Source organism: Phyllobates terribilis, unplaced genomic scaffold (genome assembly GCF_046119375.1).
Source record: "Phyllobates terribilis strain yellow unplaced genomic scaffold, ASM4611937v1 Scaffold_4__5_contigs__length_816908805, whole genome shotgun sequence".
Lineage (NCBI taxonomy): Eukaryota > Metazoa > Chordata > Amphibia > Anura > Dendrobatidae > Phyllobates > Phyllobates terribilis.
Window position 1 is genome coordinate 18,710,316 of NW_027362764.1, and position 27,538 is coordinate 18,737,853.

Here is a 27,538-nt window from a genome sequence, read left to right on the forward strand (position 1 = left end):
TTGTCACTCTCGTGCTGCAGCCTCTCGCTCGGCTCTCTCAGCCTCTCGCTCGGCTCTCTCAGCCTCTCGCTCGGCTCTCTCAGCCTCTCGCTCGGCTCTCTCAGCCTCTCGCTCGGCTCTCTCAGCCTCTCGCTCAGCTTGTCACTCTCGTGCTGCAGCCTCTCGCTCGGCTCTCTCAGCCTCTCGCTCGGCTCTCTCAGCCTCTTGTTCGGCTCTCTCAGCCTCTCGCTCAGCTTGTCACTCTCGTGCTGCAGCCTCTCGCTCGGCTCTCTCAGCCTCTCGCTCGGCTCTCTCAGCCTCTCGCTCAGCTTGTCACTCTGGTACTCCAGCCTCTCGCTCGGCTCTCTCAGCCTCTCGCTCGGCTCTCTCAGCCTCTTGTTCCGCTCTCTCAGCCTCTCGCTCAGCTTGTCACTCTGGTACTCCAGCCTCTCGCTCGGCTCTCTCAGCCTCTCGCTCGGCTCTCTCAGCCTCTCGCTCGGCTCTCTCAGCCTCTCGCTCAGCTTGTCACTCTGGTGCTGCAGCCTCTCGCTCGGCTCTCTCAGCCTCTCGCTCAGCTTGTCACTCTGGTGCTGCAGCCTCTCGCTCGGCTCTCTCAGCCTCTCGCTCAGCTTGTCACTCTGGTACTGCAGCCTCTCGCTCGGCTCTCTCAGCCTCTCGCTCGGCTCTCTCAGCCTCTCGCTCAGCTTGTCACTCTCGTGCTGCAGCCTCTCGCTCGGCTCTCTCAGCCTCTAGCTCGGCTCTCTCAGCCTCTCGCTCAGCTTGTCACTCTCGTGCTGCAGCCTCTCGCTCGGCTCTCTCAGCCTCTCGCTCGGCTCTCTCAGCCTGCTACTCTGCACATTCACGTTCTGCATTCTTGCAGCACAAGCTGCATCCGCATTTGAGGGTTGCATCCTCCCAGTTGCTGCAGAATGAGTGGCGAGCAAGAGTTCATTCCACTCTGGGGGCTATGGCTGCTGCTGGCCCACTGTGAGTCAGACAGTTCTGGATCCAGATCCTCAAATGGGCATCCTGGCGTTCCACTGGTCCCGGGTTCTGGTGCCACACCGTGTTGGTGCCTGGCATCATCTTCCACCAAGGTACAGATCAGCATCTTTGGTCTTGTCTAACCCTTCGAGACCTCGCTTCTCACACAGACAGATCGGCACAGCTTTCTTGTGCTTCTTATAAGCGGCTGCTATCTTAGCAGTCACTCGCCAAATAAAAGATAGAAAAGAAAAACAAGAGAGGGGTGTAACTGCTGTACGTACAGTAATGTCCCAGGTATAAAGCACTGAGTTCGGTCCTCAAAACTCTGCACAGAATTCTCACAGGGACCATGCAAGCTTTTAGTGACAGGGATGATTTCTCAAACCAGATCACTAATGCTCTTTAATATCTCACCGCTGCCACCAGTTTGTCACACAGGACACCAGAGATCACCCAGATCCCACCGCTGCCACCAGTTTGTCAGGGAATGCAACTCCGCTGCCTCCAATCGTCAGGACAATTACGCAATTGACTGACGAGTGATAGACGAGGCCGCGGCTGCTTCCATTACTAGGCCAGTTATTGGGAAACTCACAGCGATCGTACGGTATATATACCTTCGATTCCAACACATGGAATATATACAAACCCAGGTAGGGTCACTGCCAACTCCACAATAACAAAAAGAACCACTAGCTGCCATCACTGATTGTTTATACAGGCCGATTGGACACTCTTACAGGTGGCGTATGGCCTCAGGGGTGCGGGTTATAGAGCAAGAGGAACGTAGCTATTAAATTGTATATTTAATCCAGAAAGATAGGCAGTGTTCATAAAAATATACAAAGATGATACAAAATGGGAACAAAACAATACAGAATATACAATCACATGGAATAAAAGGCCAATGTGCAAATTGTGGAGATCTTGTAAGGGCTTAGGAGGGTTATATATAACAATTATTTACATTCTAGCTATAGTCCCATCCCCTGATGACGCTGCATCTGCGGTGAAACATGATGGGGAAACATGTGTTCCGGTAAAAACTGTCCTATCTGCTTTATAGTGTTGACACCCCGGGGTGTCACTAAGTGATATTTTGTCATTCGCACTACACTATATTAGAATCGTTTAGGCAATATAGGGACAAAATGTTTCATGTTTAGTATTACCCCACTATTTTAATTCATAATAAAATATACGTTTTAGGACTTGTTAGTGAGGGCTCTTCTTGGGTTATCCCAAATTGTAAATAATTGGACTAAAAGGCATAACAAAAGAAAATTACTAAACCTGATGTCATGGAAGTGGCTCAGAGCTTAGCGGAGGGAAGTGCTCTTTAGGAAAATGGACATAACCATAGCGACCTGTACCTTTCTGGACTGACAAAATACAAAACCTAAATTCTGCTTTTTATTAGATCAAGGTTACGTCCACATACCTCCCCTTGGTGAACTCATGTGGGGTCTGGTTGTGGAATGTGCTAGGCCTTTTAGAATTTTATGAGATCCCCATTTTACAGGATATCTTCAACCCTGGAGGTCCCAGGCAGTAGATATTGTCGTCATATTTCCTATCATGAGTTCACCTTTCTAGAGATGACATATGGCATGGATAGCATCATCCATTGGTCAATATTAAGTTGAAGGTGTTAAGATGGGCTTACGGTGATGTGAAAATGTGTTATGTTCATCCCTTCGCAACAGCGCCGAAAACATATCTTCCATAAACATCGGATCGATGCAAACCCTAATATTCATCACTGACCACTGGCTCCAAAAAGGCTCAGAACAATGGTTTGACCAGAGGAAGCTCTAGCCTGGGAAGGGTACTTCTCTGCCTCTGCATATACAAAGATCAGTATTGGTGTCTTTTTCCCAGAGGAGATATCTGCTGTAATTACCTGGTCACTGCAGGAGGCCCCTACTTCAATGAACATTGAAGTGTCAGCTCTCTCTCACTTCCCCAGTTATAATTAGTTTCTCTCTTCCCCAGCTATAATCCCATATGTTCAATGTGAGGGTGATACGTCCCCTTTCTGGAGATATCTTCATGGATGTTCATTTTTCTCTTCGACAGACATCATCATCAGACCCTGCAGTATCAGGTCCCACCCCACACCTCAGTGATCTCACCACCTATCACATCATCAACAGGCCCCGCGGTATCAGGTCCCACCCCACACCTCAGTGATCTCACCACCTATGACATCATCAACAGGCCCCGCGGTATCAGGTCCCACCCAACACCTCAGTGATCTCACCACCTATGACATCATCAACAGGCCCCGCAGTATCAGGTCCCACCCCACACCTCAGTGATCTCACCACCTATGACATCATCAACAGGCCCCACGGTATCAGGTCCCACCCCACACCTCAGTGATCTCACCACCTATGACATCATCAACAGGCCCCGCGGTATCAGGTCCCACCCCACACCTCAGTGATCTCACCACCTATGACATCAACAGGCCCCGCGGTATCAGGTCCCACCCCACACCTCAGTGATCTCACCACCTATGACATCATCAACAGGCCCCGCGGTATCAGGTCCCACCCCACACCTCAGTGATCTCACCACCTATCACATCATCATCAGACCCCGCGGTATCAGGTCCCACCCCACACCTCAGTGATCTCACCACCTATGACATCATCAACAGGCCCCGCGGTATCAGGTCCCACCCCACACCTCAGTGATCTCACCACCTATGACATCATCAACAGGCCCCGCGGTATCAGGTCCCACCCCACACCTCAGTGATCTCACCACCTATGACATCATCAACAGGCCCCGTGGTATCAGGTCCCACCCCACAACTCAGTGATCTCACCACCTATCACATCATCAACAGGCCCCGCGGTATCAGGTCCCACCCCACACCTCAGTGATGTCACTAATGATCTTTATCATTGTTAGATGTTTTGCCACTCTTGGGATCAGTTTCTCATGATGTAAGACCTCTGCTTGCTGTCAGTTTACAAAAGTATTTATTATTTACATATAAATGGAGAAAATCTGTGCACACAGCTGAGGTTTTGTCACAGGGTAACAGTGTAGCCAATATTCAGGATCATGTGACCTGGTGTACTGTAGGATTCCTCCTGCTTAGGTGCCTTCTCCAGGACGCGGCCACCATCCTGGCACAGACGCCGTCACACTGACTGGTGCTCCGCCTCCTGCTGTAATCTGAAGCTCCTCCCCTACATGGGCGAGTCTGAGCAGGGCTATTCCCAGGTCCTCCACTCCGGCCCGGTACTTGCCGGCAGACTTTCCTGACATTGTGCTGATCTCCGACCCCTCACAATCAGCCGATCGCGGAGAAGAAAGGCGCACGGGCACCAGACGCTTCCGGATGACGCCGGTGTGATGAGTCCGCGCTGTTAACTCCTGGCCAACGTAGCAGCCCTTAGAGAAGCTGATTCCATTCATGTAGACGAGATTGGACTCGAGTGGTAACGCCACGCCCGGAGGTAGATCCTGCACGCCCTCCGGGACCCCTGGAAGAGCGAGAGAAGCGCATCAGCGATCATGTGACCACAGCGCAACAAGTCGTGCAAAAACATCCCAATCATCTCGTCACTGAGTAACTGCTAGTGGTCATGTGTCTTATCCTCCAGTCACCTCCAGAGCTGCAGTCACTATTCTGCTGTTACATCGTGTCTTATCCTCCAGTCACCTCCAGAGCTGCAGTCACTATTCTGCTGTTACATCGTGTCTTATCCTCCAGTCACCTCCAGAGCTGCAGTCACTATTCTGCTGTTACACTGTGTCTTATCCTCCAGTCACCTCCAGAGCTGCAGTCACTATTCTGCTGTTACACTGTGTCTTATCCTCCAGTCACCTCCAGAGCTGCAGTCACTATTCTGCTGTTACATCGTGTCTTATCCTCCAGTCACCTCCAGAGCGGCAGTCACTATTCTGCTGTTACACCATGTCTTATCCTCCAGTCACCTCCAGTGCTGCAGTCACTATTCTACTGTTACATTGTGTCTTATCCTCCAGTCACCTCCAGAGCTGCAGTCACTATTCTGCTGTTACATCATGTCTTATCCTCCAGTCACCTCCAGTCACTATTCTGCTGTTACATCATGTCTTATCCTCCAGTCACCTCCAGAGCTGCAGTCACTATTCTGCTGTTACATCGTGTCTTATCCTCCAGTCACCTCCAGAGCTGCAGTCACTATTCTACTGTTACATTGTGTCTTATCCTCCAGTCACCTCCAGTGCTGCAGTCACTATTCTGCTGTTACATCGTGTCTTATCCTCCAGTCACCACCAGAGCTGCAGTCACTATTCTACTGTTACATCGTGTCTTATCCTCCAGTCACCTCCAGAGCTGCAGTCACTATTCTGCTGTTACATTGTGTCTTATCCTCCAGAGCTGAAAGGATGCAACAGCAGAAAAGTGACTGCAGCTCTGGAGGTGACTGGAGAAGAAGACTTGCGGTGTGGGTGGACGCTGAGGGTGGGCACTGTCAGTCTGTGGGGTGGTCTGGTGTTCGGTGAGTCGCACCGTGCCGGTATCTGTGCCGCCTGTAGTCCTGGCAGTTTCCCGGCTCGGCTCCTGGCAGGAGGTCCCTGACGCTCTGTCCCGTCTGTGCCACCATCCTGCAGCCCATCTCCGGGCACCTGGGGTCCGGCACACACAGGGGGGCCGGCGGGGGCAGCGTGCCCACTGGAGGGCTTGGCTTCTCCTGGATCAGAGCCCAGACGGACAGCTCGGGGCACGGCCGCACCTCCACCCTCTGCCGGAAGTTGTAAACCTGCAGATGCTGACGAATGGAGTCCACCGCTGCCACGTCGCATTCCAGGAGGAGGTCATGTGAGCTGTCCTGTGGCCCCGGGACCCTGCAAGACACAGCCGGGAGTGAGAGAGGCACCGAGGAGCGCTCCACCTGTACAACACAGAATAGAGGAGGTAAAGCGGCACCGAGGAGCGCTCCACCTGTACAACACAGAATAGAGGAGGTAAAGCAGCAACCAGGAGCGCTCCACCTGCACAACACAGAAAAGAAGAGGTAAAGCAGCAACCAGGAGCGCTCCACCTGTAAAACACAGAATAGAGGAGGTAAAGCAGCAACCAGGAGCGCTCCACCTGTACAACACAGAAAAGAGGAGGTAAAGGAACACCGAGGAGCGCTCCACCTGCACAACACAGAAAAGAAGAGGTAAAGCAGCAACCAGGAGCGCTCCACCTGTACAACACAGAAAAGAGGAGGCAAAGCAACACCGAGGAGCGCTCCACCTGTACATCACAGAAAAGAGGAGGTAAAGCAACACCGAGGAGCGCTCCACCTGCACAACACAGAAAAGAGGAGGTAAAGCAGCAACCAGGAGCGCTCCACCTGTACATCACAGAAAAGAGGAGGTAAAGCAACACCGAGGAGCGCTCCACCTGCACAACACAGAAAAGAGGAGGTAAAGCAGCAACCAGGAGCGCTCCACCCGCACAACACAGAAAAGAGGAGGTAAAGCAGCAACCAGGAGCGCTCCACCTGTACAACACAGAAAAGAAGAGGTAAAGCAGCAACCAGGAGCGCTCCACCTGTACAACACAGAAAAGAGGAGGTAAAGCAGCAACCAGGAGCGCTCCACCTGTACAACACAGAAAAGAGGAGGTAAAGCAGCAAGCAGGAGCGCTCCACCTGCACAACACAGAAAAGAGGAGGTAAAGCAGCAACCAGGAGCGCTCCACCTGCACAACACAGAAAAGAGGAGGTAAAGCAGCACCGAGGAGCGCTCCACCTGCACAACACAGAAAAGAGGAGGTAAAGCAGCAACCAGGAGCACTCCACCTGTACAACACAGAAAAGAGGAGGTAAAGCAGCAACCAGGAGCGCTCCACCTGTACAACACAGAAAAGAGGAGGTAAAGCAACACCGAGGAGCGCTGCACCTGTACAACACAGAAAAGAGGAGGTAAAGCAGCACCGAGGAGCGCTGCACCTGTACAACACAGAAAAGAGGAGGTAAAGCAGCAAGCAGGAGCGCTCCACCTGTACAACACAGAAAAGAGGAGGTAAAGCAGCACCGAGGAGCGCTCCACCTGTACAACACAGAAAAGGAGGTAAAGCAGCAACCAGGAGCGCTCCACCTGCACAACACAGAAAAGAGGAGGTAAAGCAGCAAGCAGGAGCGCTCCACCTGTACAACACAGAAAAGGAGGTAAAGCAGCAACCAGGAGCGCTCCACCTGTACAACACAGAAAAGAGGAGGTAAAGCAACACCGAGGAGCGCTACACCTGCACAACACAGAAAAGAAGAGGTAAAGCAGCAACCAGGAGCGCTCCACCTGTACAACACAGAAAAGAGGAGGCAAAGCAACACCGAGGAGCGCTCCACCTGCACAACACAGAAAAGAAGAGGTAAAGCAGCAACCAGGAGCGCTCCACCTGCACAACACAGAAAAGAAGAGGTAAAGCAGCAACCAGGAGCACTCCACCTGTACAACACAGAAAAGAGGAGGTAAAGCAACACCGAGGAGCGCTCCACCTGCACAACACAGAAAAGAGGAGGTAAAGCAGCACCGAGGAGCGCTCCACCTGCACAACACAGAAAAGAGGAGGTAAAGCAACACCGAGGAGCGCTCCACCTGCACAACACAGAAAAGAGGAGGTAAAGCAGCAAGCAGGAGCGCTCCACCTGTACAACACAGAAAAGAGGAGGTAAAGCAGCACCGAGGAGCGCTCCACCTGCACAACACAGAAAAGAGGAGGTAAAGCAGCACCGAGGAGCGCTCCACCTGCACAACACAGAAAAGAGGAGGTAAAGCAACACCGAGGAGCGCTCCACCTGCACAACACAGAAAAGAGGAGGTAAAGCAGCAAGCAGGAGCGCTCCACCTGCACAAAACAGAAAAGAGGAGGTAAAGCAACACCGAGGAGCGCTCCACCTGCACAACGCAGAAAAGAGGCGGTAACGCAGCACCGAGGAGCGCTCCACCTGCAAAACACAGAAAAGAGAAGGTAAAGCAGCACCGAGGAGCGCTACACCTGCACGAAACAGAAAAGAGGAGGTATAGCAGCACCGAGGAGCGCTCCACCTGCAAAACGCAGAAAAGAGGAGGTAAAGCAACACTGAGGAGCGCTCCACCTGCACAACACAGAAATGAGGAGGTAAAGCAGCAACCAGGAGCGCTCCACCTGTACATCACAGAAAAGAGGAGGTAAAGCAACACCGAGGAGCGCTGCACCTGTACAACACAGAAAAGAGGAGGTAAAGCAACACCGAGGAGCGCTCCACCTGTACAACGCAGAAAAGAGGAGGTAAAGCAACACCGAGGAGCGCTCCACCTGTACAACACAGAAAAGAGGAGGTAAAGCAGCAACCAGGAGCGCTCCACCTGCACAACACAGAAAAGAGGAGGCAAAGCAACACCGAGGAGCGCTGCACCTGCACAACACAGAAAAGAGGAGGTAAAGCAACACCGAGGAGCGCTCCACCTGCACAACACAGAAAAGAGGAGGTAAAGCAGCAACCAGGAGCGCTCCACCTGCACAACGCAGAAAAGAGGAGGCAAAGCAACACCGAGGAGCGCTGCACCTGTACAACACAGAAAAACGGAGGTAAAGTAACACCGAGGAGCGCTCCACCTGCACAACACAGAAAAGCGGAGGTAAAGCAGCAAGCAAGAGCGCTCCACCTGCACAACACAGAAAAGAGGAGGTAAAGCAGCAACCAGGAGCGCTCCACCTGTACAACACAGAAAAGAGGAGGCAAAGCAACACAGAGGAGAGCTGCACCTGCACAACACAGAAAAGCGGAGGTAAAGTAACACCGAGGAGCGCTCCACCTGCACAACACAGAAAAGAGAAGGTAAAGCAGCACCGATGAGCGCTCCACCTGCACAACGCAGAAAAGCGGAGGTAAAGCAGCACCGAGGAGCGCTCCACCTGCACAACACAGAAAAGAGAAGGTAAAGCAGCACCGAGGAGCACTCCACCTGCACAACGCAGAAAAAAGGAGGCAAAGCAACACCGAGGAGCGCTCCACCTGCACAACACAGAAAAGAGGAGGTAAAGCAGCAACCAGGAGCGCTCCACCTGTACAACACAGAAAAGAGGAGGCAAAGCAACAACCAGGAGCGCTCCACCTGCACAACGCAGAAAAGAGGAGGCAAAGCAACAACCAGGAGCGCTCCACCTGTACAACACAGAAAAGCGGAGGTAAAGTAACACCGAGGAGCGCTCCACCTGTACAACACAGAAAAGAGGAGGCAAAGCAACACCGAGGAGCGCTGCACCTGTACAACACAGAAAAACGGAGGTAAAGTAACACCGAGGAGCGCTCCACCTGCACAACACAGAAAAGAGGAGGTAAAGCAGCAACCAGGAGCGCTCCACCTGCACAACACAGAAAAGAGGATGCAAAGCAACACCGAGGAGCGCTCCACCTGCACAACACAGAAAAGCGGAGGTAAAGCAGCAACCAGGAGCGCTCCACCTGCACAACACAGAAAAACGGAGGTAAAGTAACACCGAGGAGCGCTCCACCTGCACAACACAGAAAAGAGGAGGTAAAGCAGCAACCAGGAGCGCTCCACCTGCACAACACAGAAAAGAGGAGGCAAAGCAACACCGAGGAGCGCTCCACCTGCACAACACAGAAAAGAGGAGGTAAAGCAGCAACCAGGAGCACTCCAGCTGCACAACACAGAAAAGAGGAGGCAAAGCAACACCGAGGAGCGCTCCACCTGCACAACACAGAAAAGCGGAGGTAAAGCAGCAAGCAGGAGCGCTCCACCTGTACAACACAGAAAAGAGGAGGCAAAGCAACACCGAGGAGCACTCCACCTGCACAACACAGAAAAGAGGAGGCAAAGTAACACCGAGGAGCGCTCCACCTGTACAACACAGAAAAGAGGAGGCAAAGTAACACCGAGGAGCGCTCCACCTGCACAACACAGAAAAGAGGAGGTAAAGCAGCAACCAGGAGTACTCCACCTGTACAACACAGAAAAGAGGAGGTAAAGCAGCAACCAGGAGCGCTCCACCTGTACAACACAGAAAAGAGGAGGCAAAGCAACACCGAGGAGCGCTGCACCTGTACAACACAGAAAAGCGGAGGTAAAGCAGCAACCAGGAGCGCTCCACCTGTACAACACAGAAAAGAGGAGGTAAAGCAACAACCAGGAGCGCTCCACCTGTACAACACAGAAAAGAGGAGGTAAAGCAACACCGAGGAGCGCTCCACCTGCACAACACAGAAAAGAGGAGGTAAAGCAGCAAGCAGGAGCGCTCCACCTGTACAACACAGAAAAGAGGAGGTAAAGCAGCACCGAGGAGCGCTCCACCTGCACAACACAGAAAAGAGGAGGTAAAGCAGCACCGAGGAGCGCTCCACCTGCACAACACAGAAAAGAGGAGGTAAAGCAACACCGAGGAGCGCTCCACCTGCACAACACAGAAAAGAGGAGGTAAAGCAGCAAGCAGGAGCGCTCCACCTGCACAAAACAGAAAAGAGGAGGTAAAGCAACACCGAGGAGCGCTCCACCTGCACAACGCAGAAAAGAGGCGGTAACGCAGCACCGAGGAGCGCTCCACCTGCAAAACACAGAAAAGAGAAGGTAAAGCAGCACCGAGGAGCGCTACACCTGCACGAAACAGAAAAGAGGAGGTATAGCAGCACCGAGGAGCGCTCCACCTGCAAAACGCAGAAAAGAGGAGGTAAAGCAACACTGAGGAGCGCTCCACCTGCACAACACAGAAAAGAGGAGGTAAAGCAGCAACCAGGAGCGCTCCACCTGTACAACACAGAAAAGATGAGGTAAAGCAACACGGAGGAGCGCTCCACCTGTACAACACAGAAAAGAGGAGGTAAAGCAACACCGAGGAGCGCTCCACCTGTACAACACAGAAAAGAGGAGGTAAAGCAACACCGAGGAGCGCTCCACCTGTACAACGCAGAAAAGAGGAGGTAAAGCAACACCGAGGAGCGCTCCACCTGCACAACACAGAAAAGAGGAGGTAAAGCAGCAACCAGGAGCGCTCCACCTGCACAACACAGAAAAGAGGAGGCAAAGCAACAACCAGGAGCGCTCCACCTGCACAACACAGAAAAGAGGAGGCAAAGCAACACCGAGGAGCGCTGCACCTGCACAACACAGAAAAGAGGAGGTAAAGCAGCACCGAGGAGCGCTCCACCTGCACAACACAGAAAAGAGGAGGTAAAGCAGCACCGAGGAGCGCTCCACCTGCACAACACAGAAAAGAGGAGGTAAAGCAACACCGAGGAGCGCTCCACCTGCACAACACAGAAAAGAGGAGGTAAAGCAGCAAGCAGGAGCGCTCCACCTGCACAAAACAGAAAAGAGGAGGTAAAGCAACACCGAGGAGCGCTCCACCTGCACAACGCAGAAAAGAGGCGGTAACGCAGCACCGAGGAGCGCTCCACCTGCAAAACACAGAAAAGAGAAGGTAAAGCAGCACCGAGGAGCGCTACACCTGCACGAAACAGAAAAGAGGAGGTATAGCAGCACCGAGGAGCGCTCCACCTGCACAACACAGAAAAGAGGAGGTAAAGCAGCAAGCAGGAGCGCTCCACCTGCACAAAACAGAAAAGAGGAGGTAAAGCAACACCGAGGAGCGCTCCACCTGCACAACGCAGAAAAGAGGCGGTAACGCAGCACCGAGGAGCGCTCCACCTGCAAAACACAGAAAAGAGAAGGTAAAGCAGCACCGAGGAGCGCTACACCTGCACGAAACAGAAAAGAGGAGGTATAGCAGCACCGAGGAGCGCTCCACCTGCAAAACGCAGAAAAGAGGAGGTAAAGCAACACTGAGGAGCGCTCCACCTGCACAACACAGAAATGAGGAGGTAAAGCAGCAACCAGGAGCGCTCCACCTGTACATCACAGAAAAGAGGAGGTAAAGCAACACCGAGGAGCGCTGCACCTGTACAACACAGAAAAGAGGAGGTAAAGCAACACCGAGGAGCGCTCCACCTGTACAACGCAGAAAAGAGGAGGTAAAGCAACACCGAGGAGCGCTCCACCTGTACAACACAGAAAAGAGGAGGTAAAGCAGCAACCAGGAGCGCTCCACCTGTACAACACAGAAAAGAGGAGGTAAAGCAGCACCGAGGAGCGCTCCACCTGCACAACACAGAAAAGAGGAGGTAAAGCAGCAACCAGGAGCGCTCCACCTGCACAACACAGAAAAGAGGAGGCAAAGCAACACCGAGGAGCGCTGCACCTGCACAACACAGAAAAGAGGAGGTAAAGCAACACCGAGGAGCGCTCCACCTGCACAACACAGAAAAGAGGAGGTAAAGCAGCAACCAGGAGCGCTCCACCTGCACAACGCAGAAAAGAGGAGGCAAAGCAACACCGAGGAGCGCTGCACCTGTACAACACAGAAAAACGGAGGTAAAGTAACACCGAGGAGCGCTCCACCTGCACAACACAGAAAAGCGGAGGTAAAGCAGCAAGCAGGAGCGCTCCACCTGCACAACACAGAAAAGAGGAGGTAAAGCAGCAACCAGGAGCGCTCCACCTGTACAACACAGAAAAGAGGAGGCAAAGCAACACAGAGGAGAGCTGCACCTGCACAACACAGAAAAGCGGAGGTAAAGTAACACCGAGGAGCGCTCCACCTGCACAACACAGAAAAGAGAAGGTAAAGCAGCACCGATGAGCGCTCCACCTGCACAACGCAGAAAAGCGGAGGTAAAGCAGCACCGAGGAGCGCTCCACCTGCACAACACAGAAAAGAGAAGGTAAAGCAGCACCGAGGAGCACTCCACCTGCACAACGCAGAAAAAAGGAGGCAAAGCAACACCGAGGAGCGCTCCACCTGCACAACACAGAAAAGAGGAGGTAAAGCAGCAACCAGGAGCGCTCCACCTGTACAACACAGAAAAGAGGAGGCAAAGCAACAACCAGGAGCGCTCCACCTGCACAACGCAGAAAAGAGGAGGCAAAGCAACAACCAGGAGCGCTCCACCTGTACAACACAGAAAAGCGGAGGTAAAGTAACACCGAGGAGCGCTCCACCTGTACAACACAGAAAAGAGGAGGCAAAGCAACACCGAGGAGCGCTGCACCTGTACAACACAGAAAAACGGAGGTAAAGTAACACCGAGGAGCGCTCCACCTGCACAACACAGAAAAGAGGAGGTAAAGCAGCAACCAGGAGCGCTCCACCTGCACAACACAGAAAAGAGGATGCAAAGCAACACCGAGGAGCGCTCCACCTGCACAACACAGAAAAGCGGAGGTAAAGCAGCAACCAGGAGCGCTCCACCTGCACAACACAGAAAAACGGAGGTAAAGTAACACCGAGGAGCGCTCCACCTGCACAACACAGAAAAGAGGAGGTAAAGCAGCAACCAGGAGCGCTCCACCTGCACAACACAGAAAAGAGGAGGCAAAGCAACACCGAGGAGCGCTCCACCTGCACAACACAGAAAAGAGGAGGTAAAGCAACACCGAGGAGCGCTCCACCTGTACAACGCAGAAAAGAGGAGGTAAAGCAACACCGAGGAGCGCTCCACCTGTACAACACAGAAAAGAGGAGGTAAAGCAGCAACCAGGAGCGCTCCACCTGCACAACACAGAAAAGAGGAGGTAAAGCAGCAACCAGGAGCGCTCCACCTGCACAACACAGAAAAGAGGAGGCAAAGCAACACCGAGGAGCGCTGCACCTGCACAACACAGAAAAGAGGAGGTAAAGCAACACCGAGGAGCGCTCCACCTGCACAACACAGAAAAGAGGAGGTAAAGCAGCAACCAGGAGCGCTCCACCTGCACAACGCAGAAAAGAGGAGGCAAAGCAACACCGAGGAGCGCTGCACCTGTACAACACAGAAAAACGGAGGTAAAGTAACACCGAGGAGCGCTCCACCTGCACAACACAGAAAAGCGGAGGTAAAGCAGCAAGCAGGAGCGCTCCACCTGCACAACACAGAAAAGAGGAGGTAAAGCAGCAACCAGGAGCGCTCCACCTGTACAACACAGAAAAGAGGAGGCAAAGCAACACCGAGGAGAGCTGCACCTGCACAACACAGAAAAGTGGAGGTAAAGTAACACCGAGGAGCGCTCCACCTGCACAACACAGAAAAGAGAAGGTAAAGCAGCACCGATGAGCGCTCCACCTGCACAACGCAGAAAAGCGGAGGTAAAGCAGCACCGAGGAGCGCTCCACCTGCACAACACAGAAAAGAGAAGGTAAAGCAGCACCGAGGAGCACTCCACCTGCACAACGCAGAAAAAAGGAGGCAAAGCAACACCGAGGAGCGCTCCACCTGCACAACACAGAAAAGAGGAGGTAAAGCAGCAACCAGGAGCGCTCCACCTGTACAACACAGAAAAGAGGAGGCAAAGCAACAACCAGGAGCGCTCCACCTGCACAACGCAGAAAAGAGGAGGCAAAGCAACAACCAGGAGCGCTCCACCTGTACAACACAGAAAAGCGGAGGTAAAGTAACACCGAGGAGCGCTCCACCTGTACAACACAGAAAAGAGGAGGCAAAGCAACACCGAGGAGCGCTGCACCTGTACAACACAGAAAAACGGAGGTAAAGTAACACCGAGGAGCGCTCCACCTGCACAACACAGAAAAGAGGAGGTAAAGCAGCAACCAGGAGCGCTCCACCTGCACAACACAGAAAAGAGGATGCAAAGCAACACCGAGGAGCGCTCCACCTGCACAACACAGAAAAGCGGAGGTAAAGCAGCAACCAGGAGCGCTCCACCTGCACAACACAGAAAAACGGAGGTAAAGTAACACCGAGGAGCGCTCCACCTGCACAACACAGAAAAGAGGAGGTAAAGCAGCAACCAGGAGCGCTCCACCTGCACAACACAGAAAAGAGGAGGCAAAGCAACACCGAGGAGCGCTCCACCTGCACAACACAGAAAAGAGGAGGTAAAGCAGCAACCAGGAGCACTCCACCTGCACAACACAGAAAAGAGGAGGCAAAGCAACACCGAGGAGCGCTCCACCTGCACAACACAGAAAAGCGGAGGTAAAGCAGCAAGCAGGAGCGCTCCACCTGCACAACACAGAAAAGAGGAGGTAAAGCAGCAACCAGGAGTACTCCACCTGTACAACACAGAAAAGAGGAGGTAAAGCAGCAACCAGGAGCGCTCCACCTGTACAACACAGAAAAGAGGAGGCAAAGCAACACCGAGGAGCGCTGCACCTGTACAACACAGAAAAGCGGAGGTAAAGCAGCAACCAGGAGCGCTCCACCTGTACAACACAGAAAAGAGGAGGTAAAGCAACAACCAGGAGCGCTCCACCTGTACAACACAGAAAAGAGGAGGTAAAGCAACACCGAGGAGCGCTCCACCTGCACAACACAGAAAAGAGGAGGCAAAGCAGCAAGCAGGAGCGCTCCACCTGTACAACACAGAAAAGAGGAGGTAAAGCAGCACCGAGGAGCGCTCCACCTGCACAACACAGAAAAGAGGAGGTAAAGCAGCACCGAGGAGCGCTCCACCTGCACAACACAGAAAAGAGGAGGTAAAGCAACACCGAGGAGCGCTCCACCTGCACAACACAGAAAAGAGGAGGTAAAGCAGCAAGCAGGAGCGCTCCACCTGCACAAAACAGAAAAGAGGAGGTAAAGCAACACCGAGGAGCGCTCCACCTGCACAACGCAGAAAAGAGGCGGTAACGCAGCACCGAGGAGCGCTCCACCTGCAAAACACAGAAAAGAGAAGGTAAAGCAGCACCGAGGAGCGCTACACCTGCACGAAACAGAAAAGAGGAGGTATAGCAGCACCGAGGAGCGCTCCACCTGCAAAACGCAGAAAAGAGGAGGTAAAGCAACACTGAGGAGCGCTCCACCTGCACAACACAGAAAAGAGGAGGTAAAGCAGCAACCAGGAGCGCTCCACCTGTACAACACAGAAAAGATGAGGTAAAGCAACACCGAGGAGCGCTCCACCTGTACAACACAGAAAAGAGGAGGTAAAGCAACACCGAGGAGCGCTCCACCTGTACAACGCAGAAAAGAGGAGGTAAAGCAACACCGAGGAGCGCTCCACCTGCACAACACAGAAAAGAGGAGGTAAAGCAGCAACCAGGAGCGCTCCACCTGCACAACACAGAAAAGAGGAGGCAAAGCAACAACCAGGAGCGCTCCACCTGCACAACACAGAAAAGAGGAGGCAAAGCAACACCGAGGAGCGCTGCACCTGCACAACACAGAAAAGAGGAGGTAAAGCAGCACCGAGGAGCGCTCCACCTGCACAACACAGAAAAGAGGAGGTAAAGCAGCACCGAGGAGCGCTCCACCTGCACAACACAGAAAAGAGGAGGTAAAGCAACACCGAGGAGCGCTCCACCTGCACAACACAGAAAAGAGGAGGTAAAGCAGCAAGCAGGAGCGCTCCACCTGCACAAAACAGAAAAGAGGAGGTAAAGCAACACCGAGGAGCGCTCCACCTGCACAACGCAGAAAAGAGGCGGTAACGCAGCACCGAGGAGCGCTCCACCTGCAAAACACAGAAAAGAGAAGGTAAAGCAGCACCGAGGAGCGCTACACCTGCACGAAACAGAAAAGAGGAGGTATAGCAGCACCGAGGAGCGCTCCACCTGCAAAACGCAGAAAAGAGGAGGTAAAGCAACACTGAGGAGCGCTCCACCTGCACAACACAGAAAAGAGGAGGTAAAGCAGCAACCAGGAGCGCTCCACCTGTACAACACAGAAAAGAGGAGGTAAAGCAACACCGAGGAGCGCTCCACCTGTACAACACAGAAAAGAGGAGGTAAAGCAACACCGAGGAGCGCTCCACCTGTACAACGCAGAAAAGAGGAGGTAAAGCAACACCGAGGAGCGCTCCACCTGCACAACACAGAAAAGAGGAGGTAAAGCAGCAACCAGGAGCGCTCCACCTGCACAACACAGAAAAGAGGAGGTAAAGCAACAACCAGGAGCGCTCCACCTGCACAACACAGAAAAGAGGAGGCAAAGCAACACCGAGGAGCGCTGCACCTGCACAACACAGAAAAGAGGAGGTAAAGCAACACCGAGGAGCGCTGCACCTGCACAACACAGAAAAGAGGAGGTAAAGCAGCAACCAGGAGCGCTCCACCTGCACAACGCAGAAAAGAGGAGGCAAAGCAACACCGAGGAGCGCTGCACCTGTACAACACAGAAAAACGGAGGTAAAGTAACACCGAGGAGCGCTCCACCTGCACAACACAGAAAAGCGGAGGTAAAGCAGCAAGCAGGAGCGCTCCACCTGCACAACACAGAAAAGAGGAGGTAAAGCAGCAACCAGGAGCGCTCCACCTGCACAACGCAGAAAAGAGGAGGCAAAGCAACAACCAGGAGCGCTCCACCTGTACAACACAGAAAAGAGGAGGCAAAGCAACACCGAGGAGCGCTGCACCTGTACAACACAGAAAAACGGAGGTAAAGTAACACCGAGGAGCGCTCCACCTGCACAACACAGAAAAGAGGAGGTAAAGCAGCAACCAGGAGCGCTCCACCTGCACAACACAGAAAAGAGGAGGCAAAGCAACACCGAGGAGCGCTCCACCTGCACAACACAGAAAAGCGGAGGTAAAGCAGCAAGCAGGAGCGCTCCACCTGCACAACACAGAAAAGAGGAGGTAAAGCAGCAACCAGGAGCACTCCACCTGCACAACACAGAAAAGAGGAGGCAAAGCAACACCGAGGAGCGCTCCACCTGCACAACACAGAAAAGCGGAGGTAAAGCAGCAAGCAGGAGCGCTCCACCTGTACAACACAGAAAAGAGAAGGTAAAGCAACACCGAGGAGCGCTCCACCTGCACAACACAGAAAAGAGGAGGTAAAGCAGCAACCAGGAGCGCTCCACCTGTACAACACAGAAAAGAGGAGGTAAAGCAGCAACCAGGAGCGCTCCACCTGTACAACACAGAAAAGAGGAGGTAAAGCAACACTGAGGAGCGCTCCACCTGCACAACACAGAAAAGAGGAGGCAAAGCAACAACCAGGAGCGCTCCACCTGCACAACACAGAAAAGAGGAGGTAAAGCAACACTGAGGAGCGCTCCACCTGCACAACACAGAAAAGAGGAGGCAAAGCAACAACCAGGAGCGCTCCACCTGCACAACACAGAAAAGAGGAGGTAAAGCAACACTGAGGAGTGCTCCACCTGTACAACACAGAAAAGAGGAGGCAAAGCAACAACCAGGAGCGCTCCACCTGCACAACACAGAAAAGAGGAGGTAAAGCAACACTGAGGAGCGCTCCACCTGTACAACACAGAAAAGAGGAGGCAAAGCAACAACCAGGAGCGCTCCACCTGCACAACACAGAAAAGAGGAGGTAAAGCAACACCGAGGAGCGCTGCACCTGTACAACACAGAAAAACGGAGGTAAAGTAACACCGAGGAGCGCTCCACCTGCACAACACAGAAAAGCGGAGGTAAAGCAGCAAGCAGGAGCGCTCCACCTGTACAACACAGAAAAGAGGAGGCAAAGCAACACCGAGGAGCGCTCCACCTGCACAACACAGAAAAGAGGAGGTAAAGCAGCAACCAGGAGCGCTCCACCTGTACAACACAGAAAAGAGGAGGCAAAGCAACACCGAGGAGCGCTCCACCTGCACAACACAGAAAAGAGGAGGTAAAGCAGCAACCAGGAGCGCTCCACCTGTACAACACAGAAAAGAGGAGGTAAAGCAGCACCGAGGAGCGCTCCACCTGTACAACACAGAAAAGAGGTAAAGCGGCACCGAGGAGCGCTCCACCTGCATGACACAGAAAAGAGGAGGTAAAGCAGCAACCAGGAGCGCTCCACCTGTACAACGCAGAAAAGAGGAGGCAAAGCAACACGGAGGAGCGCTCCACCTGCACAACACAGAAAAGAGGAGGTAAAGCAGCAACCAGGAGCGCTCCACCTGTACAACACAGAAAAGAGGTAAAGCGGCACCGAGGAGCGCTCCACCTGCATGACACAGAAAAGAGGAGGTAAAGCAGCAACCAGGAGTGCTCCACCTGTACAACGCAGAAAAGAGGAGGCAAAGCAACACCGAGGAGCGCTCCACCTGCACAACACAGAAAAGCGGAGGTAAAGCAGCAAGCAGGAGCGCTCCACCTGTACAACACAGAAAAGAGGAGGTAAAGCAGCAACCAGGAGCGCTCCACCTGTACAACGCAGAAAAGAGGAGGTAAAGCGGCACCGAGGAGCGCTCCACCTGCATGACACAGAAAAGAGGAGGTAAAGCAGCAACCAGGAGCGCTCCACCTGCACAACACAGAAAAGAGGAGGTAAAGCGGCACCGAGGAGCGCTCCACCTGCACAACACAGAAAAGAGGAGGTAAAGCAGCAACCAGGAGCACTCCACCTGTACAACACAGAAAAGAGGAGGTAAAGCAGCACCGAGGAGCGCTCCACCTGCACAACACAGAAAAGAGGAGGTAAAGCAGCAACCAGGAGCGCTCCACCTGTACAACACAGAAAAGAGGAGGCAAAGCAACACCGAGGAGCGCTGCACCTGTACAACACAGAAAAGCGGAGGTAAAGTAACACCGAGGAGCGCTCCACCTGCACAAAACAGAAAAGAGAAGGTAAAGCAGCACCGAGGAGCGCTCCACATGCACAACGCAGAAAAGCGGAGGTAAAGCAGCACCGAGGAGCGCTCCACCTGCACAACACAGAAAAGAGGAGGTAAAGCAGCACCGAGGAGCGCTCCACATGCACAACGCAGAAAAGCGGAGGTAAAGCAGCACCGAGGAGCGCTCCACCTGCACAACACAGAAAAGAGGAGGTAAAGCAGCACCGAGGAGCGCTCCACCTGTACAACACAGAAAAGAGGAGGCAAAGCAACAACCAGGAGCTCTCCACCTGCACAACGCAGAAAAGAGGAGGCAAAGCAACAACCAGGAGCGCTCCACCTGTACAACACAGAAAAGCGGAGGTAAAGTAACACCGAGGAGCGCTCCACCTGTACAACACAGAAAAGAGGAGGCAAAGCAACACCGAGGAGCGCTGCACCTGTACAACACAGAAAAACGGAGGTAAAGTAACACCGAGGAGCGCTCCACCTGCACAACACAGAAAAGCGGAGGTAAAGCAGCAAGCAGGAGCGCTCCACCTGTACAACACAGAAAAACGGAGGTAAAGCAACACCGAGGAGCGCTCCACCTGCACAACACAGAAAAGCGGAGGTAAAGCAGCAAGCAGGAGCGCTCCACCTGCACAACACAGAAAAGCGGAGGTAAAGCAGCAAGCAGGAGCGCTCCACCTGCACAACACAGAAAAGAGGAGGTAAAGCAGCAACCAGGAGCGCTCCACCTGTACAACACAGAAAAGAGGAGGTAAAGCAACACCGAGGAGCGCTGCACCTGTACAACACAGAAAAACTGAGGTAAAGTAACACCGAGGAGCGCTCCACCTGCACAACACAGAAAAGAGGAGGTAAAGCAACAACCAGGAGCGCTCCACCTGCACAACACAGAAAAGAGGAGGTAAAGCAACACCGAGGAGCGCTGCACCTGTACAACACAGAAAAACTGAGGTAAAGTAACACCGAGGAGCGCTCCACCTGCACAACACAGAAAAGAGGAGGTAAAGCAACAACCAGGAGCGCTCCACCTGTACAACACAGAAAAGAGGAGGCAAAGCAACACCGAGGAGCGCTCCACCTGCACAACACAGAAAAGAAGAGGTAAAGCAGCAAGCAGGAGCGCTCCACCTGTACAACACAGAAAAACGGAGGTAAAGTAACACCGAGGAGCGCTCCACCTGCACAACACAGAAAAGAGAAGGTAAATCAGCACCGAGGAGCGCTCCACCTGCACAACGCAGAAAAAAGGAGGCAAAGCAGCAACCAGGAGCGCTCCACCTGCACAACACAGAAAAGAGGAGGTAAAGCAACACCGAGGAGCGCTCCACCTGCACAACACAGAAAAGAGAAGGTAAAGCAGCAACCAGGAGCGCTCCATCTGTACAACACAGAAAAACGGAGGTAAAGTAACACCGAGGAGCGCTCCACCTGCACAACACAGAAAAGAGAAGGTAAAGCAGCACCGAGGAGCGCTCCACCTGCACAACGCAGAAAAAAGGAGGCAAAGCAGCAACCAGGAGCGCTCCACCTGCACAACACAGAAAAGAGGAGGTAAAGCAACACCGAGGAGCGCTCCACCTGCACAACACAGAAAAGAAGAGGTAAAGCAGCAACCAGGAGCGCTCCACCTGTACAACACAGAAAAGAAGAGGTAAAGCAGCAACCAGGAGCGCTCCACCTGTACATCACAGAAAAGAGGTAAAGCAACACCGAGGAGCGCTCCACCTGCACAACACAGAAAAGAAGAGGTAAAGCAGCAACCAGGAGCGCTCCACCTGTACAACACAGAAAAGAGGAGGCAAAGCAACACCGAGGAGCGCTCCACCTGTATAACACAGAAAAGCGGAGGTAAAGCAGCAACCAGGAGCGCTCCACCTGCACAACACAGAAAAGAGGAGGTAAAGCAGCAACCAGGAGCGCTCCACCTGTACAACACAGAAAAGAGGAGGTAAAGCAGCAACCAGGAGCGCTCCACCTGTACAACACAGAAAAGAGGAGGTAAAGCAGCACCGAGGAGCGCTCCACCTGCACAACACAGAAAAGAGGAGGTAAAGCAGCACCGAGGAGAGCTCCACCTGCACAACACAGAAAAGAGGAGGTAAAGCAACACCGAGGAGCGCTCCACCTGCACAACACAGAAAAGAGGAGGTAAAGCAGCAAGCAGGAGCGCTCCACCTGCACAAAACAGAAAAGAGGAGGTAAAGCAACACCGAGGAGCGCTCCACCTGCACAACGCAGAAAAGAGGAGGTAAAGTAACACCGAGGAGCGCTCCACCTGCAAAACACAGAAAAGAGAAGGTAAAGCAGCAACCAGGAGCGCTCCACCTGCACAACACAGAAAAGAGGAGGTAAAGCAGCAACCAGGAGCGCTCCACCTGTACAACACAGAAAAGAGGAGGCAAAGCAACACCGAGGAGCGCTCCACCTGCACAACACAGAAAAGAGGAGGTAAAGCAACACCAAGGAGCGCTCCACCTGTACAACACAGAAAAGAGGAGGTAAAGCAGCAACCAGGAGCGCTCCACCTGTACAACACAGAAAAGAGGAGGTAAAGCAGCACCGAGGAGCGCTCCACCTGCAAAACACAGAAAAGAGAAGGTAAAGCAGCAACCAGGAGCGCTCCACCTGCACAACACAGAAAAGAGGAGGTAAAGCAGCAACCAGGAGCGCTCCACCTGTACAACACAGAAAAGAGGAGGTAAAGCAGCACCGAGGAGCGCTCCACCTGCAAAACACAGAAAAGAGAAGGTAAAGCAGCAACCAGGAGCGCTCCACCTGTACAACACAGAAAAGAGGAGGTAAAGCAGCACCGAGGAGCGCTCCACCTGCACAACACAGAAAAGAGGAGGTAAAGCAGCACCGAGGAGAGCTCCACCTGCACAACACAGAAAAGAGGAGGTAAAGCAACACCGAGGAGCGCTCCACCTGCACAACACAGAAAAGAGGAGGTAAAGCAGCAAGCAGGAGCGCTCCACCTGCACAAAACAGAAAAGAGGAGGTAAAGCAACACCGAGGAGCGCTCCACCTGCACAACGCAGAAAAGAGGAGGTAAAGTAACACCGAGGAGCGCTCCACCTGCAAAACACAGAAAAGAGAAGGTAAAGCAGCAACCAGGAGCGCTCCACCTGCACAACACAGAAAAGAGGAGGTAAAGCAGCAACCAGGAGCGCTCCACCTGTACAACACAGAAAAGAGGAGGCAAAGCAACACCGAGGAGCGCTCCACCTGCACAACACAGAAAAGAGGAGGTAAAGCAACACCAAGGAGCGCTCCACCTGCACAACACAGAAAAGAGGAGGTAAAGCAACAACCAGGAGCGCTCCACCTGTACAACACAGAAAAGAGGAGGTAAAGCAGCAACCAGGAGCGCTCCACCTGTACAACACAGAAAAGAGGAGGTAAAGCAGCACCGAGGAGCGCTCCACCTGCAAAACACAGAAAAGAGAAGGTAAAGCAGCAACCAGGAGCGCTCCACCTGCACAACACAGAAAAGAGGAGGTAAAGCAGCAACCAGGAGCGCTCCACCTGTACAACACAGAAAAGAGGAGGCAAAGCAACACCGAGGAGCGCTCCACCTGCAAAATACAGAAAAGAGAAGGTAAAGCAGCAACCAGGAGCGCTCCACCTGCACAACACAGAAAAGAGGAGGTAAAGCAGCAACCAGGAGCGCTCCACCTGTACAACACAGAAAAGAGGAGGCAAAGCAACACCGAGGAGCGCTCCACCTGCACAACACAGAAAAGAGGAGGCAAAGCAACACCAAGGAGCGCTCCACCTGTACAACACAGAAAAGAGGAGGTAAAGCAGCAACCAGGAGCGCTCCACCTGTACAACACAGAAAAGAGGAGGTAAAGCAGCACCGAGGAGCGCTCCACCTGCACAACACAGAAAAGAGGAGGTAAAGCAGCAACCAGGAGCGCTCCACCTGTACAACACAGAAAAGAGGAGGTAAAGCAACACCGAGGAGCGCTGCACCTGTACAACACAGAAAAGAGGAGGTAAATCAGCACCGAGGAGCGCTACACCTGCACAACACAGAAAAGAGGTAAAGCAGCACCGAGGAGCGCTCCACCTGCACAACACAGAAAAGAGGTAAAGCAACACCGAGGAGCGCTCCACCTGCACAACACAGAAAAGAGGAGGTAAAGCAGCAAGCAGGAGCGCTCCACCTGCACAAAACAGAAAAGAGGAGGTAAAGCAACACCGAGGAGCGCTCCACCTGCACAACGCAGAAAAGAGGCGGTAACGCAGCACCGAGGAGCGCTCCACCTGCAAAACACAGAAAAGAGAAGGTAAAGCAGCACCGAGGAGCGCTCCACCTGCACAACGCAGAAAAAAGGAGGCAAAGCAGCAACCAGGAGCGCTCCACCTGCACAACACAGAAAAGAGGAGGTAAAGCAACACCGAGGAGAGCTGCACCTATACAAGACACCGAGGAGCTATCACTCCTCCATCAGCCCCGCTGTCGCTCCTCCATCAGCCCCGCCCTCGCGGGCACTACTCCATCAGCCCCGCCCCCGCTGTCACTCCTCCATCAGCCCCGCCCCCGCTGTCGCTCCTCCATCAGCCCCGGCCTCGCAGGCACTCCTCCATCAGCCCCGCCCTCGCGGTCACTACTCCATCAGCCCCGCCCTCGCGGTCACTCCATCAGCCCCGCCCCCGCTGTCACTCCTCCATCAGCCCCGCCCCTGCTGTCACTACTCCATCAGCCCCGCCCCCGCTGTCGCTCCTCCATCAGCCCCAGCCTCGCGGTCACTCCTCCATGAGCCCCGCCCCCGCGGTCACTCCTCCATGAGCCCCGCCCCCGTGGTCACTCCTCCATGAGCCCCGCCCCCGCGGTCACTCCTCCATGAGCCCCGCCCCCGCGGTCACTCCTCCATGAGCCCCAGCCTCGCGGTCACTCCTCCATCAGCCCCGCCCACGCTGTCGCTCCTCCATCAGCCCCGGCCTCGCAGGCACTCCTCCATCAGCCCCGCCCCCGCAGTCACTCCTCCAGCAGCAACGGCCTCGCGGGCACTCCTCCATCTGCCCCGCCCCCGCTGTCACTCCTCCATCTGCCCCGCCCCCACGGTCACTCCTCCATCAGCCCCGCCCCCACGGTCACTCCTCCATCAGCCCCGCCCACGCTGTCACTCCTCCATCAGCCCCAGCCTCGCGGTCACTCCTCCATCAGCCCCGCCCACGCTGTCGCTCCTCCATCAGCCCCGGCCTCGCAGGCACTCCTCCATCAGCCCCGGCCTCGCGGTCACTCCTCCATCAGCCCCGCCCACGCTGTCGCTCCTCGATCAGCCCCGGCCTCGCAGGCACTCCTCCATCTGCCCCACCCCCGCTGTCACTCCTCCATCTGCCCCGCCCCCACGGTCACTCCTCCATCAGCCCCGCCCCCACGGTCACTCCTCCATCAGCCCCGCCCCCACGGTCACTCCTCCATCAGCCCCGCCCCTGCTGTCACTCCTCCATCAGCCCCACCCCCGCTGTCACTCCTCCATCAGCCCTGGCCTCGCAGGCACTCCTCCATCAGCCCCGCTGTCACTCCTCCATCAGCCATGGTCACTCCTCCATAAGCCCCGCCCCCACAGTCACTCCTCCATCAGCCCCGCCCCCACGGTCACTCCTCCATCAGCCCCGCCCCCGCTGTCACTCCTCCATCAGCCCCACCCCCGCTGTCACTCTTCCATCAGCCCCGCCCCCGCTGTCACTCCTCCATCTGCCCCGCCCCCACGGTCACTCCTCCATCTGCCCCGCCCCCACGGTCACTCCTCCATCTGCCCCGCCCCCACGGTCACTCCTCCATCAGCCCCGCCCCCACGGTCACTCCTCCATCAGCCCCGCCCACGCTGTCACTCCTCCATCAGCCCCAGCCTCGCGGTCACTCCTCCATCAGCCCCGCCCACGCTGTCGCTCCTCCATCAGCCCCGGCCTCGCAGGCACTCCTCCATCAGCCCCGCCCCCGCGGTCACTCCTCCATCAGCCCCAGCCTCGCGGTCACTCCTCCATCAGCCCCGCCCACGCTGTCGCTCCTCCATCAGCCCCGGCCTCGCAGGCACTCCTCCATCTGCCCCGCCCCCGCTGTCACTCCTCCATCTGCCCCACCCCCACGGTCACTCCTCCATCAGCCCCGCCCCCACGGTCACTCCTCCATCAGCCCCGCCCCCACGGTCACTCCTCCATCAGCCCCGCCCCTGCTGTCACTCCTCCATCAGCCCCACCCCCGCTGTCACTCCTCCATCAGCCCTGGCCTCGCAGGCACTCCTCCATCAGCCCTGGCCTCGCAGGCACTCCTCCATCAGCCCCGCTGTCACTCCTCCATCAGCCATGGTCACTCCTCCATAAGCCCCGCCCCCACAGTCACTCCTCCATCAGCCCAGCCCCCACGGTCACTCCTCCATCAGCCCCGCCCCCGCTGTCACTCCTCCATCAGCCCCACCCCCGCGGTCACTCCTCCATCAGCCCCGCCCCCGCGGTCACTCCTCCATCAGCCCCGCCCCCGCTGTCACTCTTCCATCAGCCCCGCCCCCCGTGGTCACTCCTCCATCAGCCCCGCCCCCACGGTCACTGCTCCATCAGCCCCGCCCCCGCTGTCACTCCTCCATCAGACCCGCCCCCACAGTCACTCCTCCATCAGCCCCGCCCCCGCTGTCACTCCTCCATCAGCCCCGCCCCCGCGGTCACTCCTCCATCAGCCCCGCCCCTTGCGGTCACTCCTCCATCAGCCCCGCCCCCGCTGTCACTCCTCCATCAGCCCCGCCCCCGCGGTCACTCCTCCATCAGCCCCGGCCCTTGCGGTCACTCCTCCATCAGCCCCGCCCCCCGTGGTCACTCCTCCATCAGCCCCGCCCCCGCGGTCACTCCTCCATCAGCCCCGCCCCCCGTGGTCACTCCTCCATCAGCCCCGGCCCTTGCGGTCACTCCTCCATCAGCCCCGCCCCCCGTGGTCACTCCTCCATCAGCCCCGGCCCCCGTAGTCACTCCTCCATCAGCCCCGAGGTCACTTTCAGCCCCCGCCCCCTCGCGGTCACTCCATCAGCCCCGCCCCCGCGGTCACTGCTCCATCAGCCCCGAAGTCACTTTCAGCCCCGCCCCCGCGGTCATTATCATCGGCCCCCGCCCACTTTTCTGTTCAGGACGTTATTCTGTGGACTGGCGGGAGCGCAGCACTTACATAGGGGAGCAGCTCCTAGCGGCCAATCAGAACTCAGCTTTCATTGTGAAATGATAAAAACAGAAAGAAGCTGCAATGTGATTGGTTGCTGTGAGCAGCAGCAGCGCTGTGATTAGGATCCGCTGACATAGCTCTCTGCTGGGAGTTGTAGTCCCTGTGTAGAGCGTTTACTGTTACGTCACAATCAGAATTCTATAATCTCACACAGCACACGGCGTGTCCTGCCAGGAGCAATCATGTCGGCTGCAGCCCACGTGCCCGGGCACACGTCATCACGTACCGGTACAGAATCACGTCGTACAGGCTCCTCCCTTGCACGTTCAAGAGGTGCGCGTACATGGCGCCGTCCTTCAGTCTCTCCGCGTCGTTCGTTATTAATCCCTGCATAAAACCTGCGATATCCGGGCCTCGAAGTCGGAGAAGCCCCCGGAGCTCGGCGAGAGGGAAACAGGCGCTGCTCATACAGCGGAGCCACGGCCGGAGCAGCGGAGACAGAAGCCGCGGCCGCATCGTGACAGCGCGGGAGTCTGCGTGACGTCAGAACGTGTCACATAGACCACCCCCTACTGGAGGAGACGTGTAATAACACCCCGTATACAGCTCCCCCTGCTGCAGGAGTCGTGTAATAATACCTTATATAGAGCTCCCCCTGCTGGAGGAGATGTGTAATAATACCCCGTATAGAGCTCCCCCTGCTGGAGGAGATGTGTAATAATACTCCGTATAGAGCTCCCCCTGCTGGAGGAGACGTGTAATAATACCCCGTATAGAGCTCCCACTGCTGGAGGAGACGTGTAATAATACCCCGTATAGCGCTCCCCCTGCTGGAGGAGATGTGTAATAATACCCCGTATAGAGCTCCCCCTGCTGGAGGAGATGTGTAATAATACCCCGTAT

General features: G+C 54.9%; 1 protein-coding gene across 1 annotated transcript; it reads right to left on the reverse strand.

The window, feature by feature from the left end:
• Window positions 1–1,757: 1,757 nt before the first annotated feature.
• On the reverse strand, window positions 1,758–27,204 carry IBA57 (iron-sulfur cluster assembly factor IBA57). Its single transcript, XM_073677174.1, has 3 exons — window positions 26,922–27,204; window positions 5,486–5,820; window positions 1,758–4,469 (listed from the first exon to the last, which is right to left on the reverse strand). Exons 1-3 carry the CDS (start codon window positions 27,149–27,151, stop codon window positions 4,078–4,080), a joined length of 957 nt encoding a protein of 318 aa, XP_073533275.1. The 5' UTR covers window positions 27,152–27,204; the 3' UTR covers window positions 1,758–4,077.
• Between the last annotated feature and the right edge of the window lie 334 nt (window positions 27,205–27,538).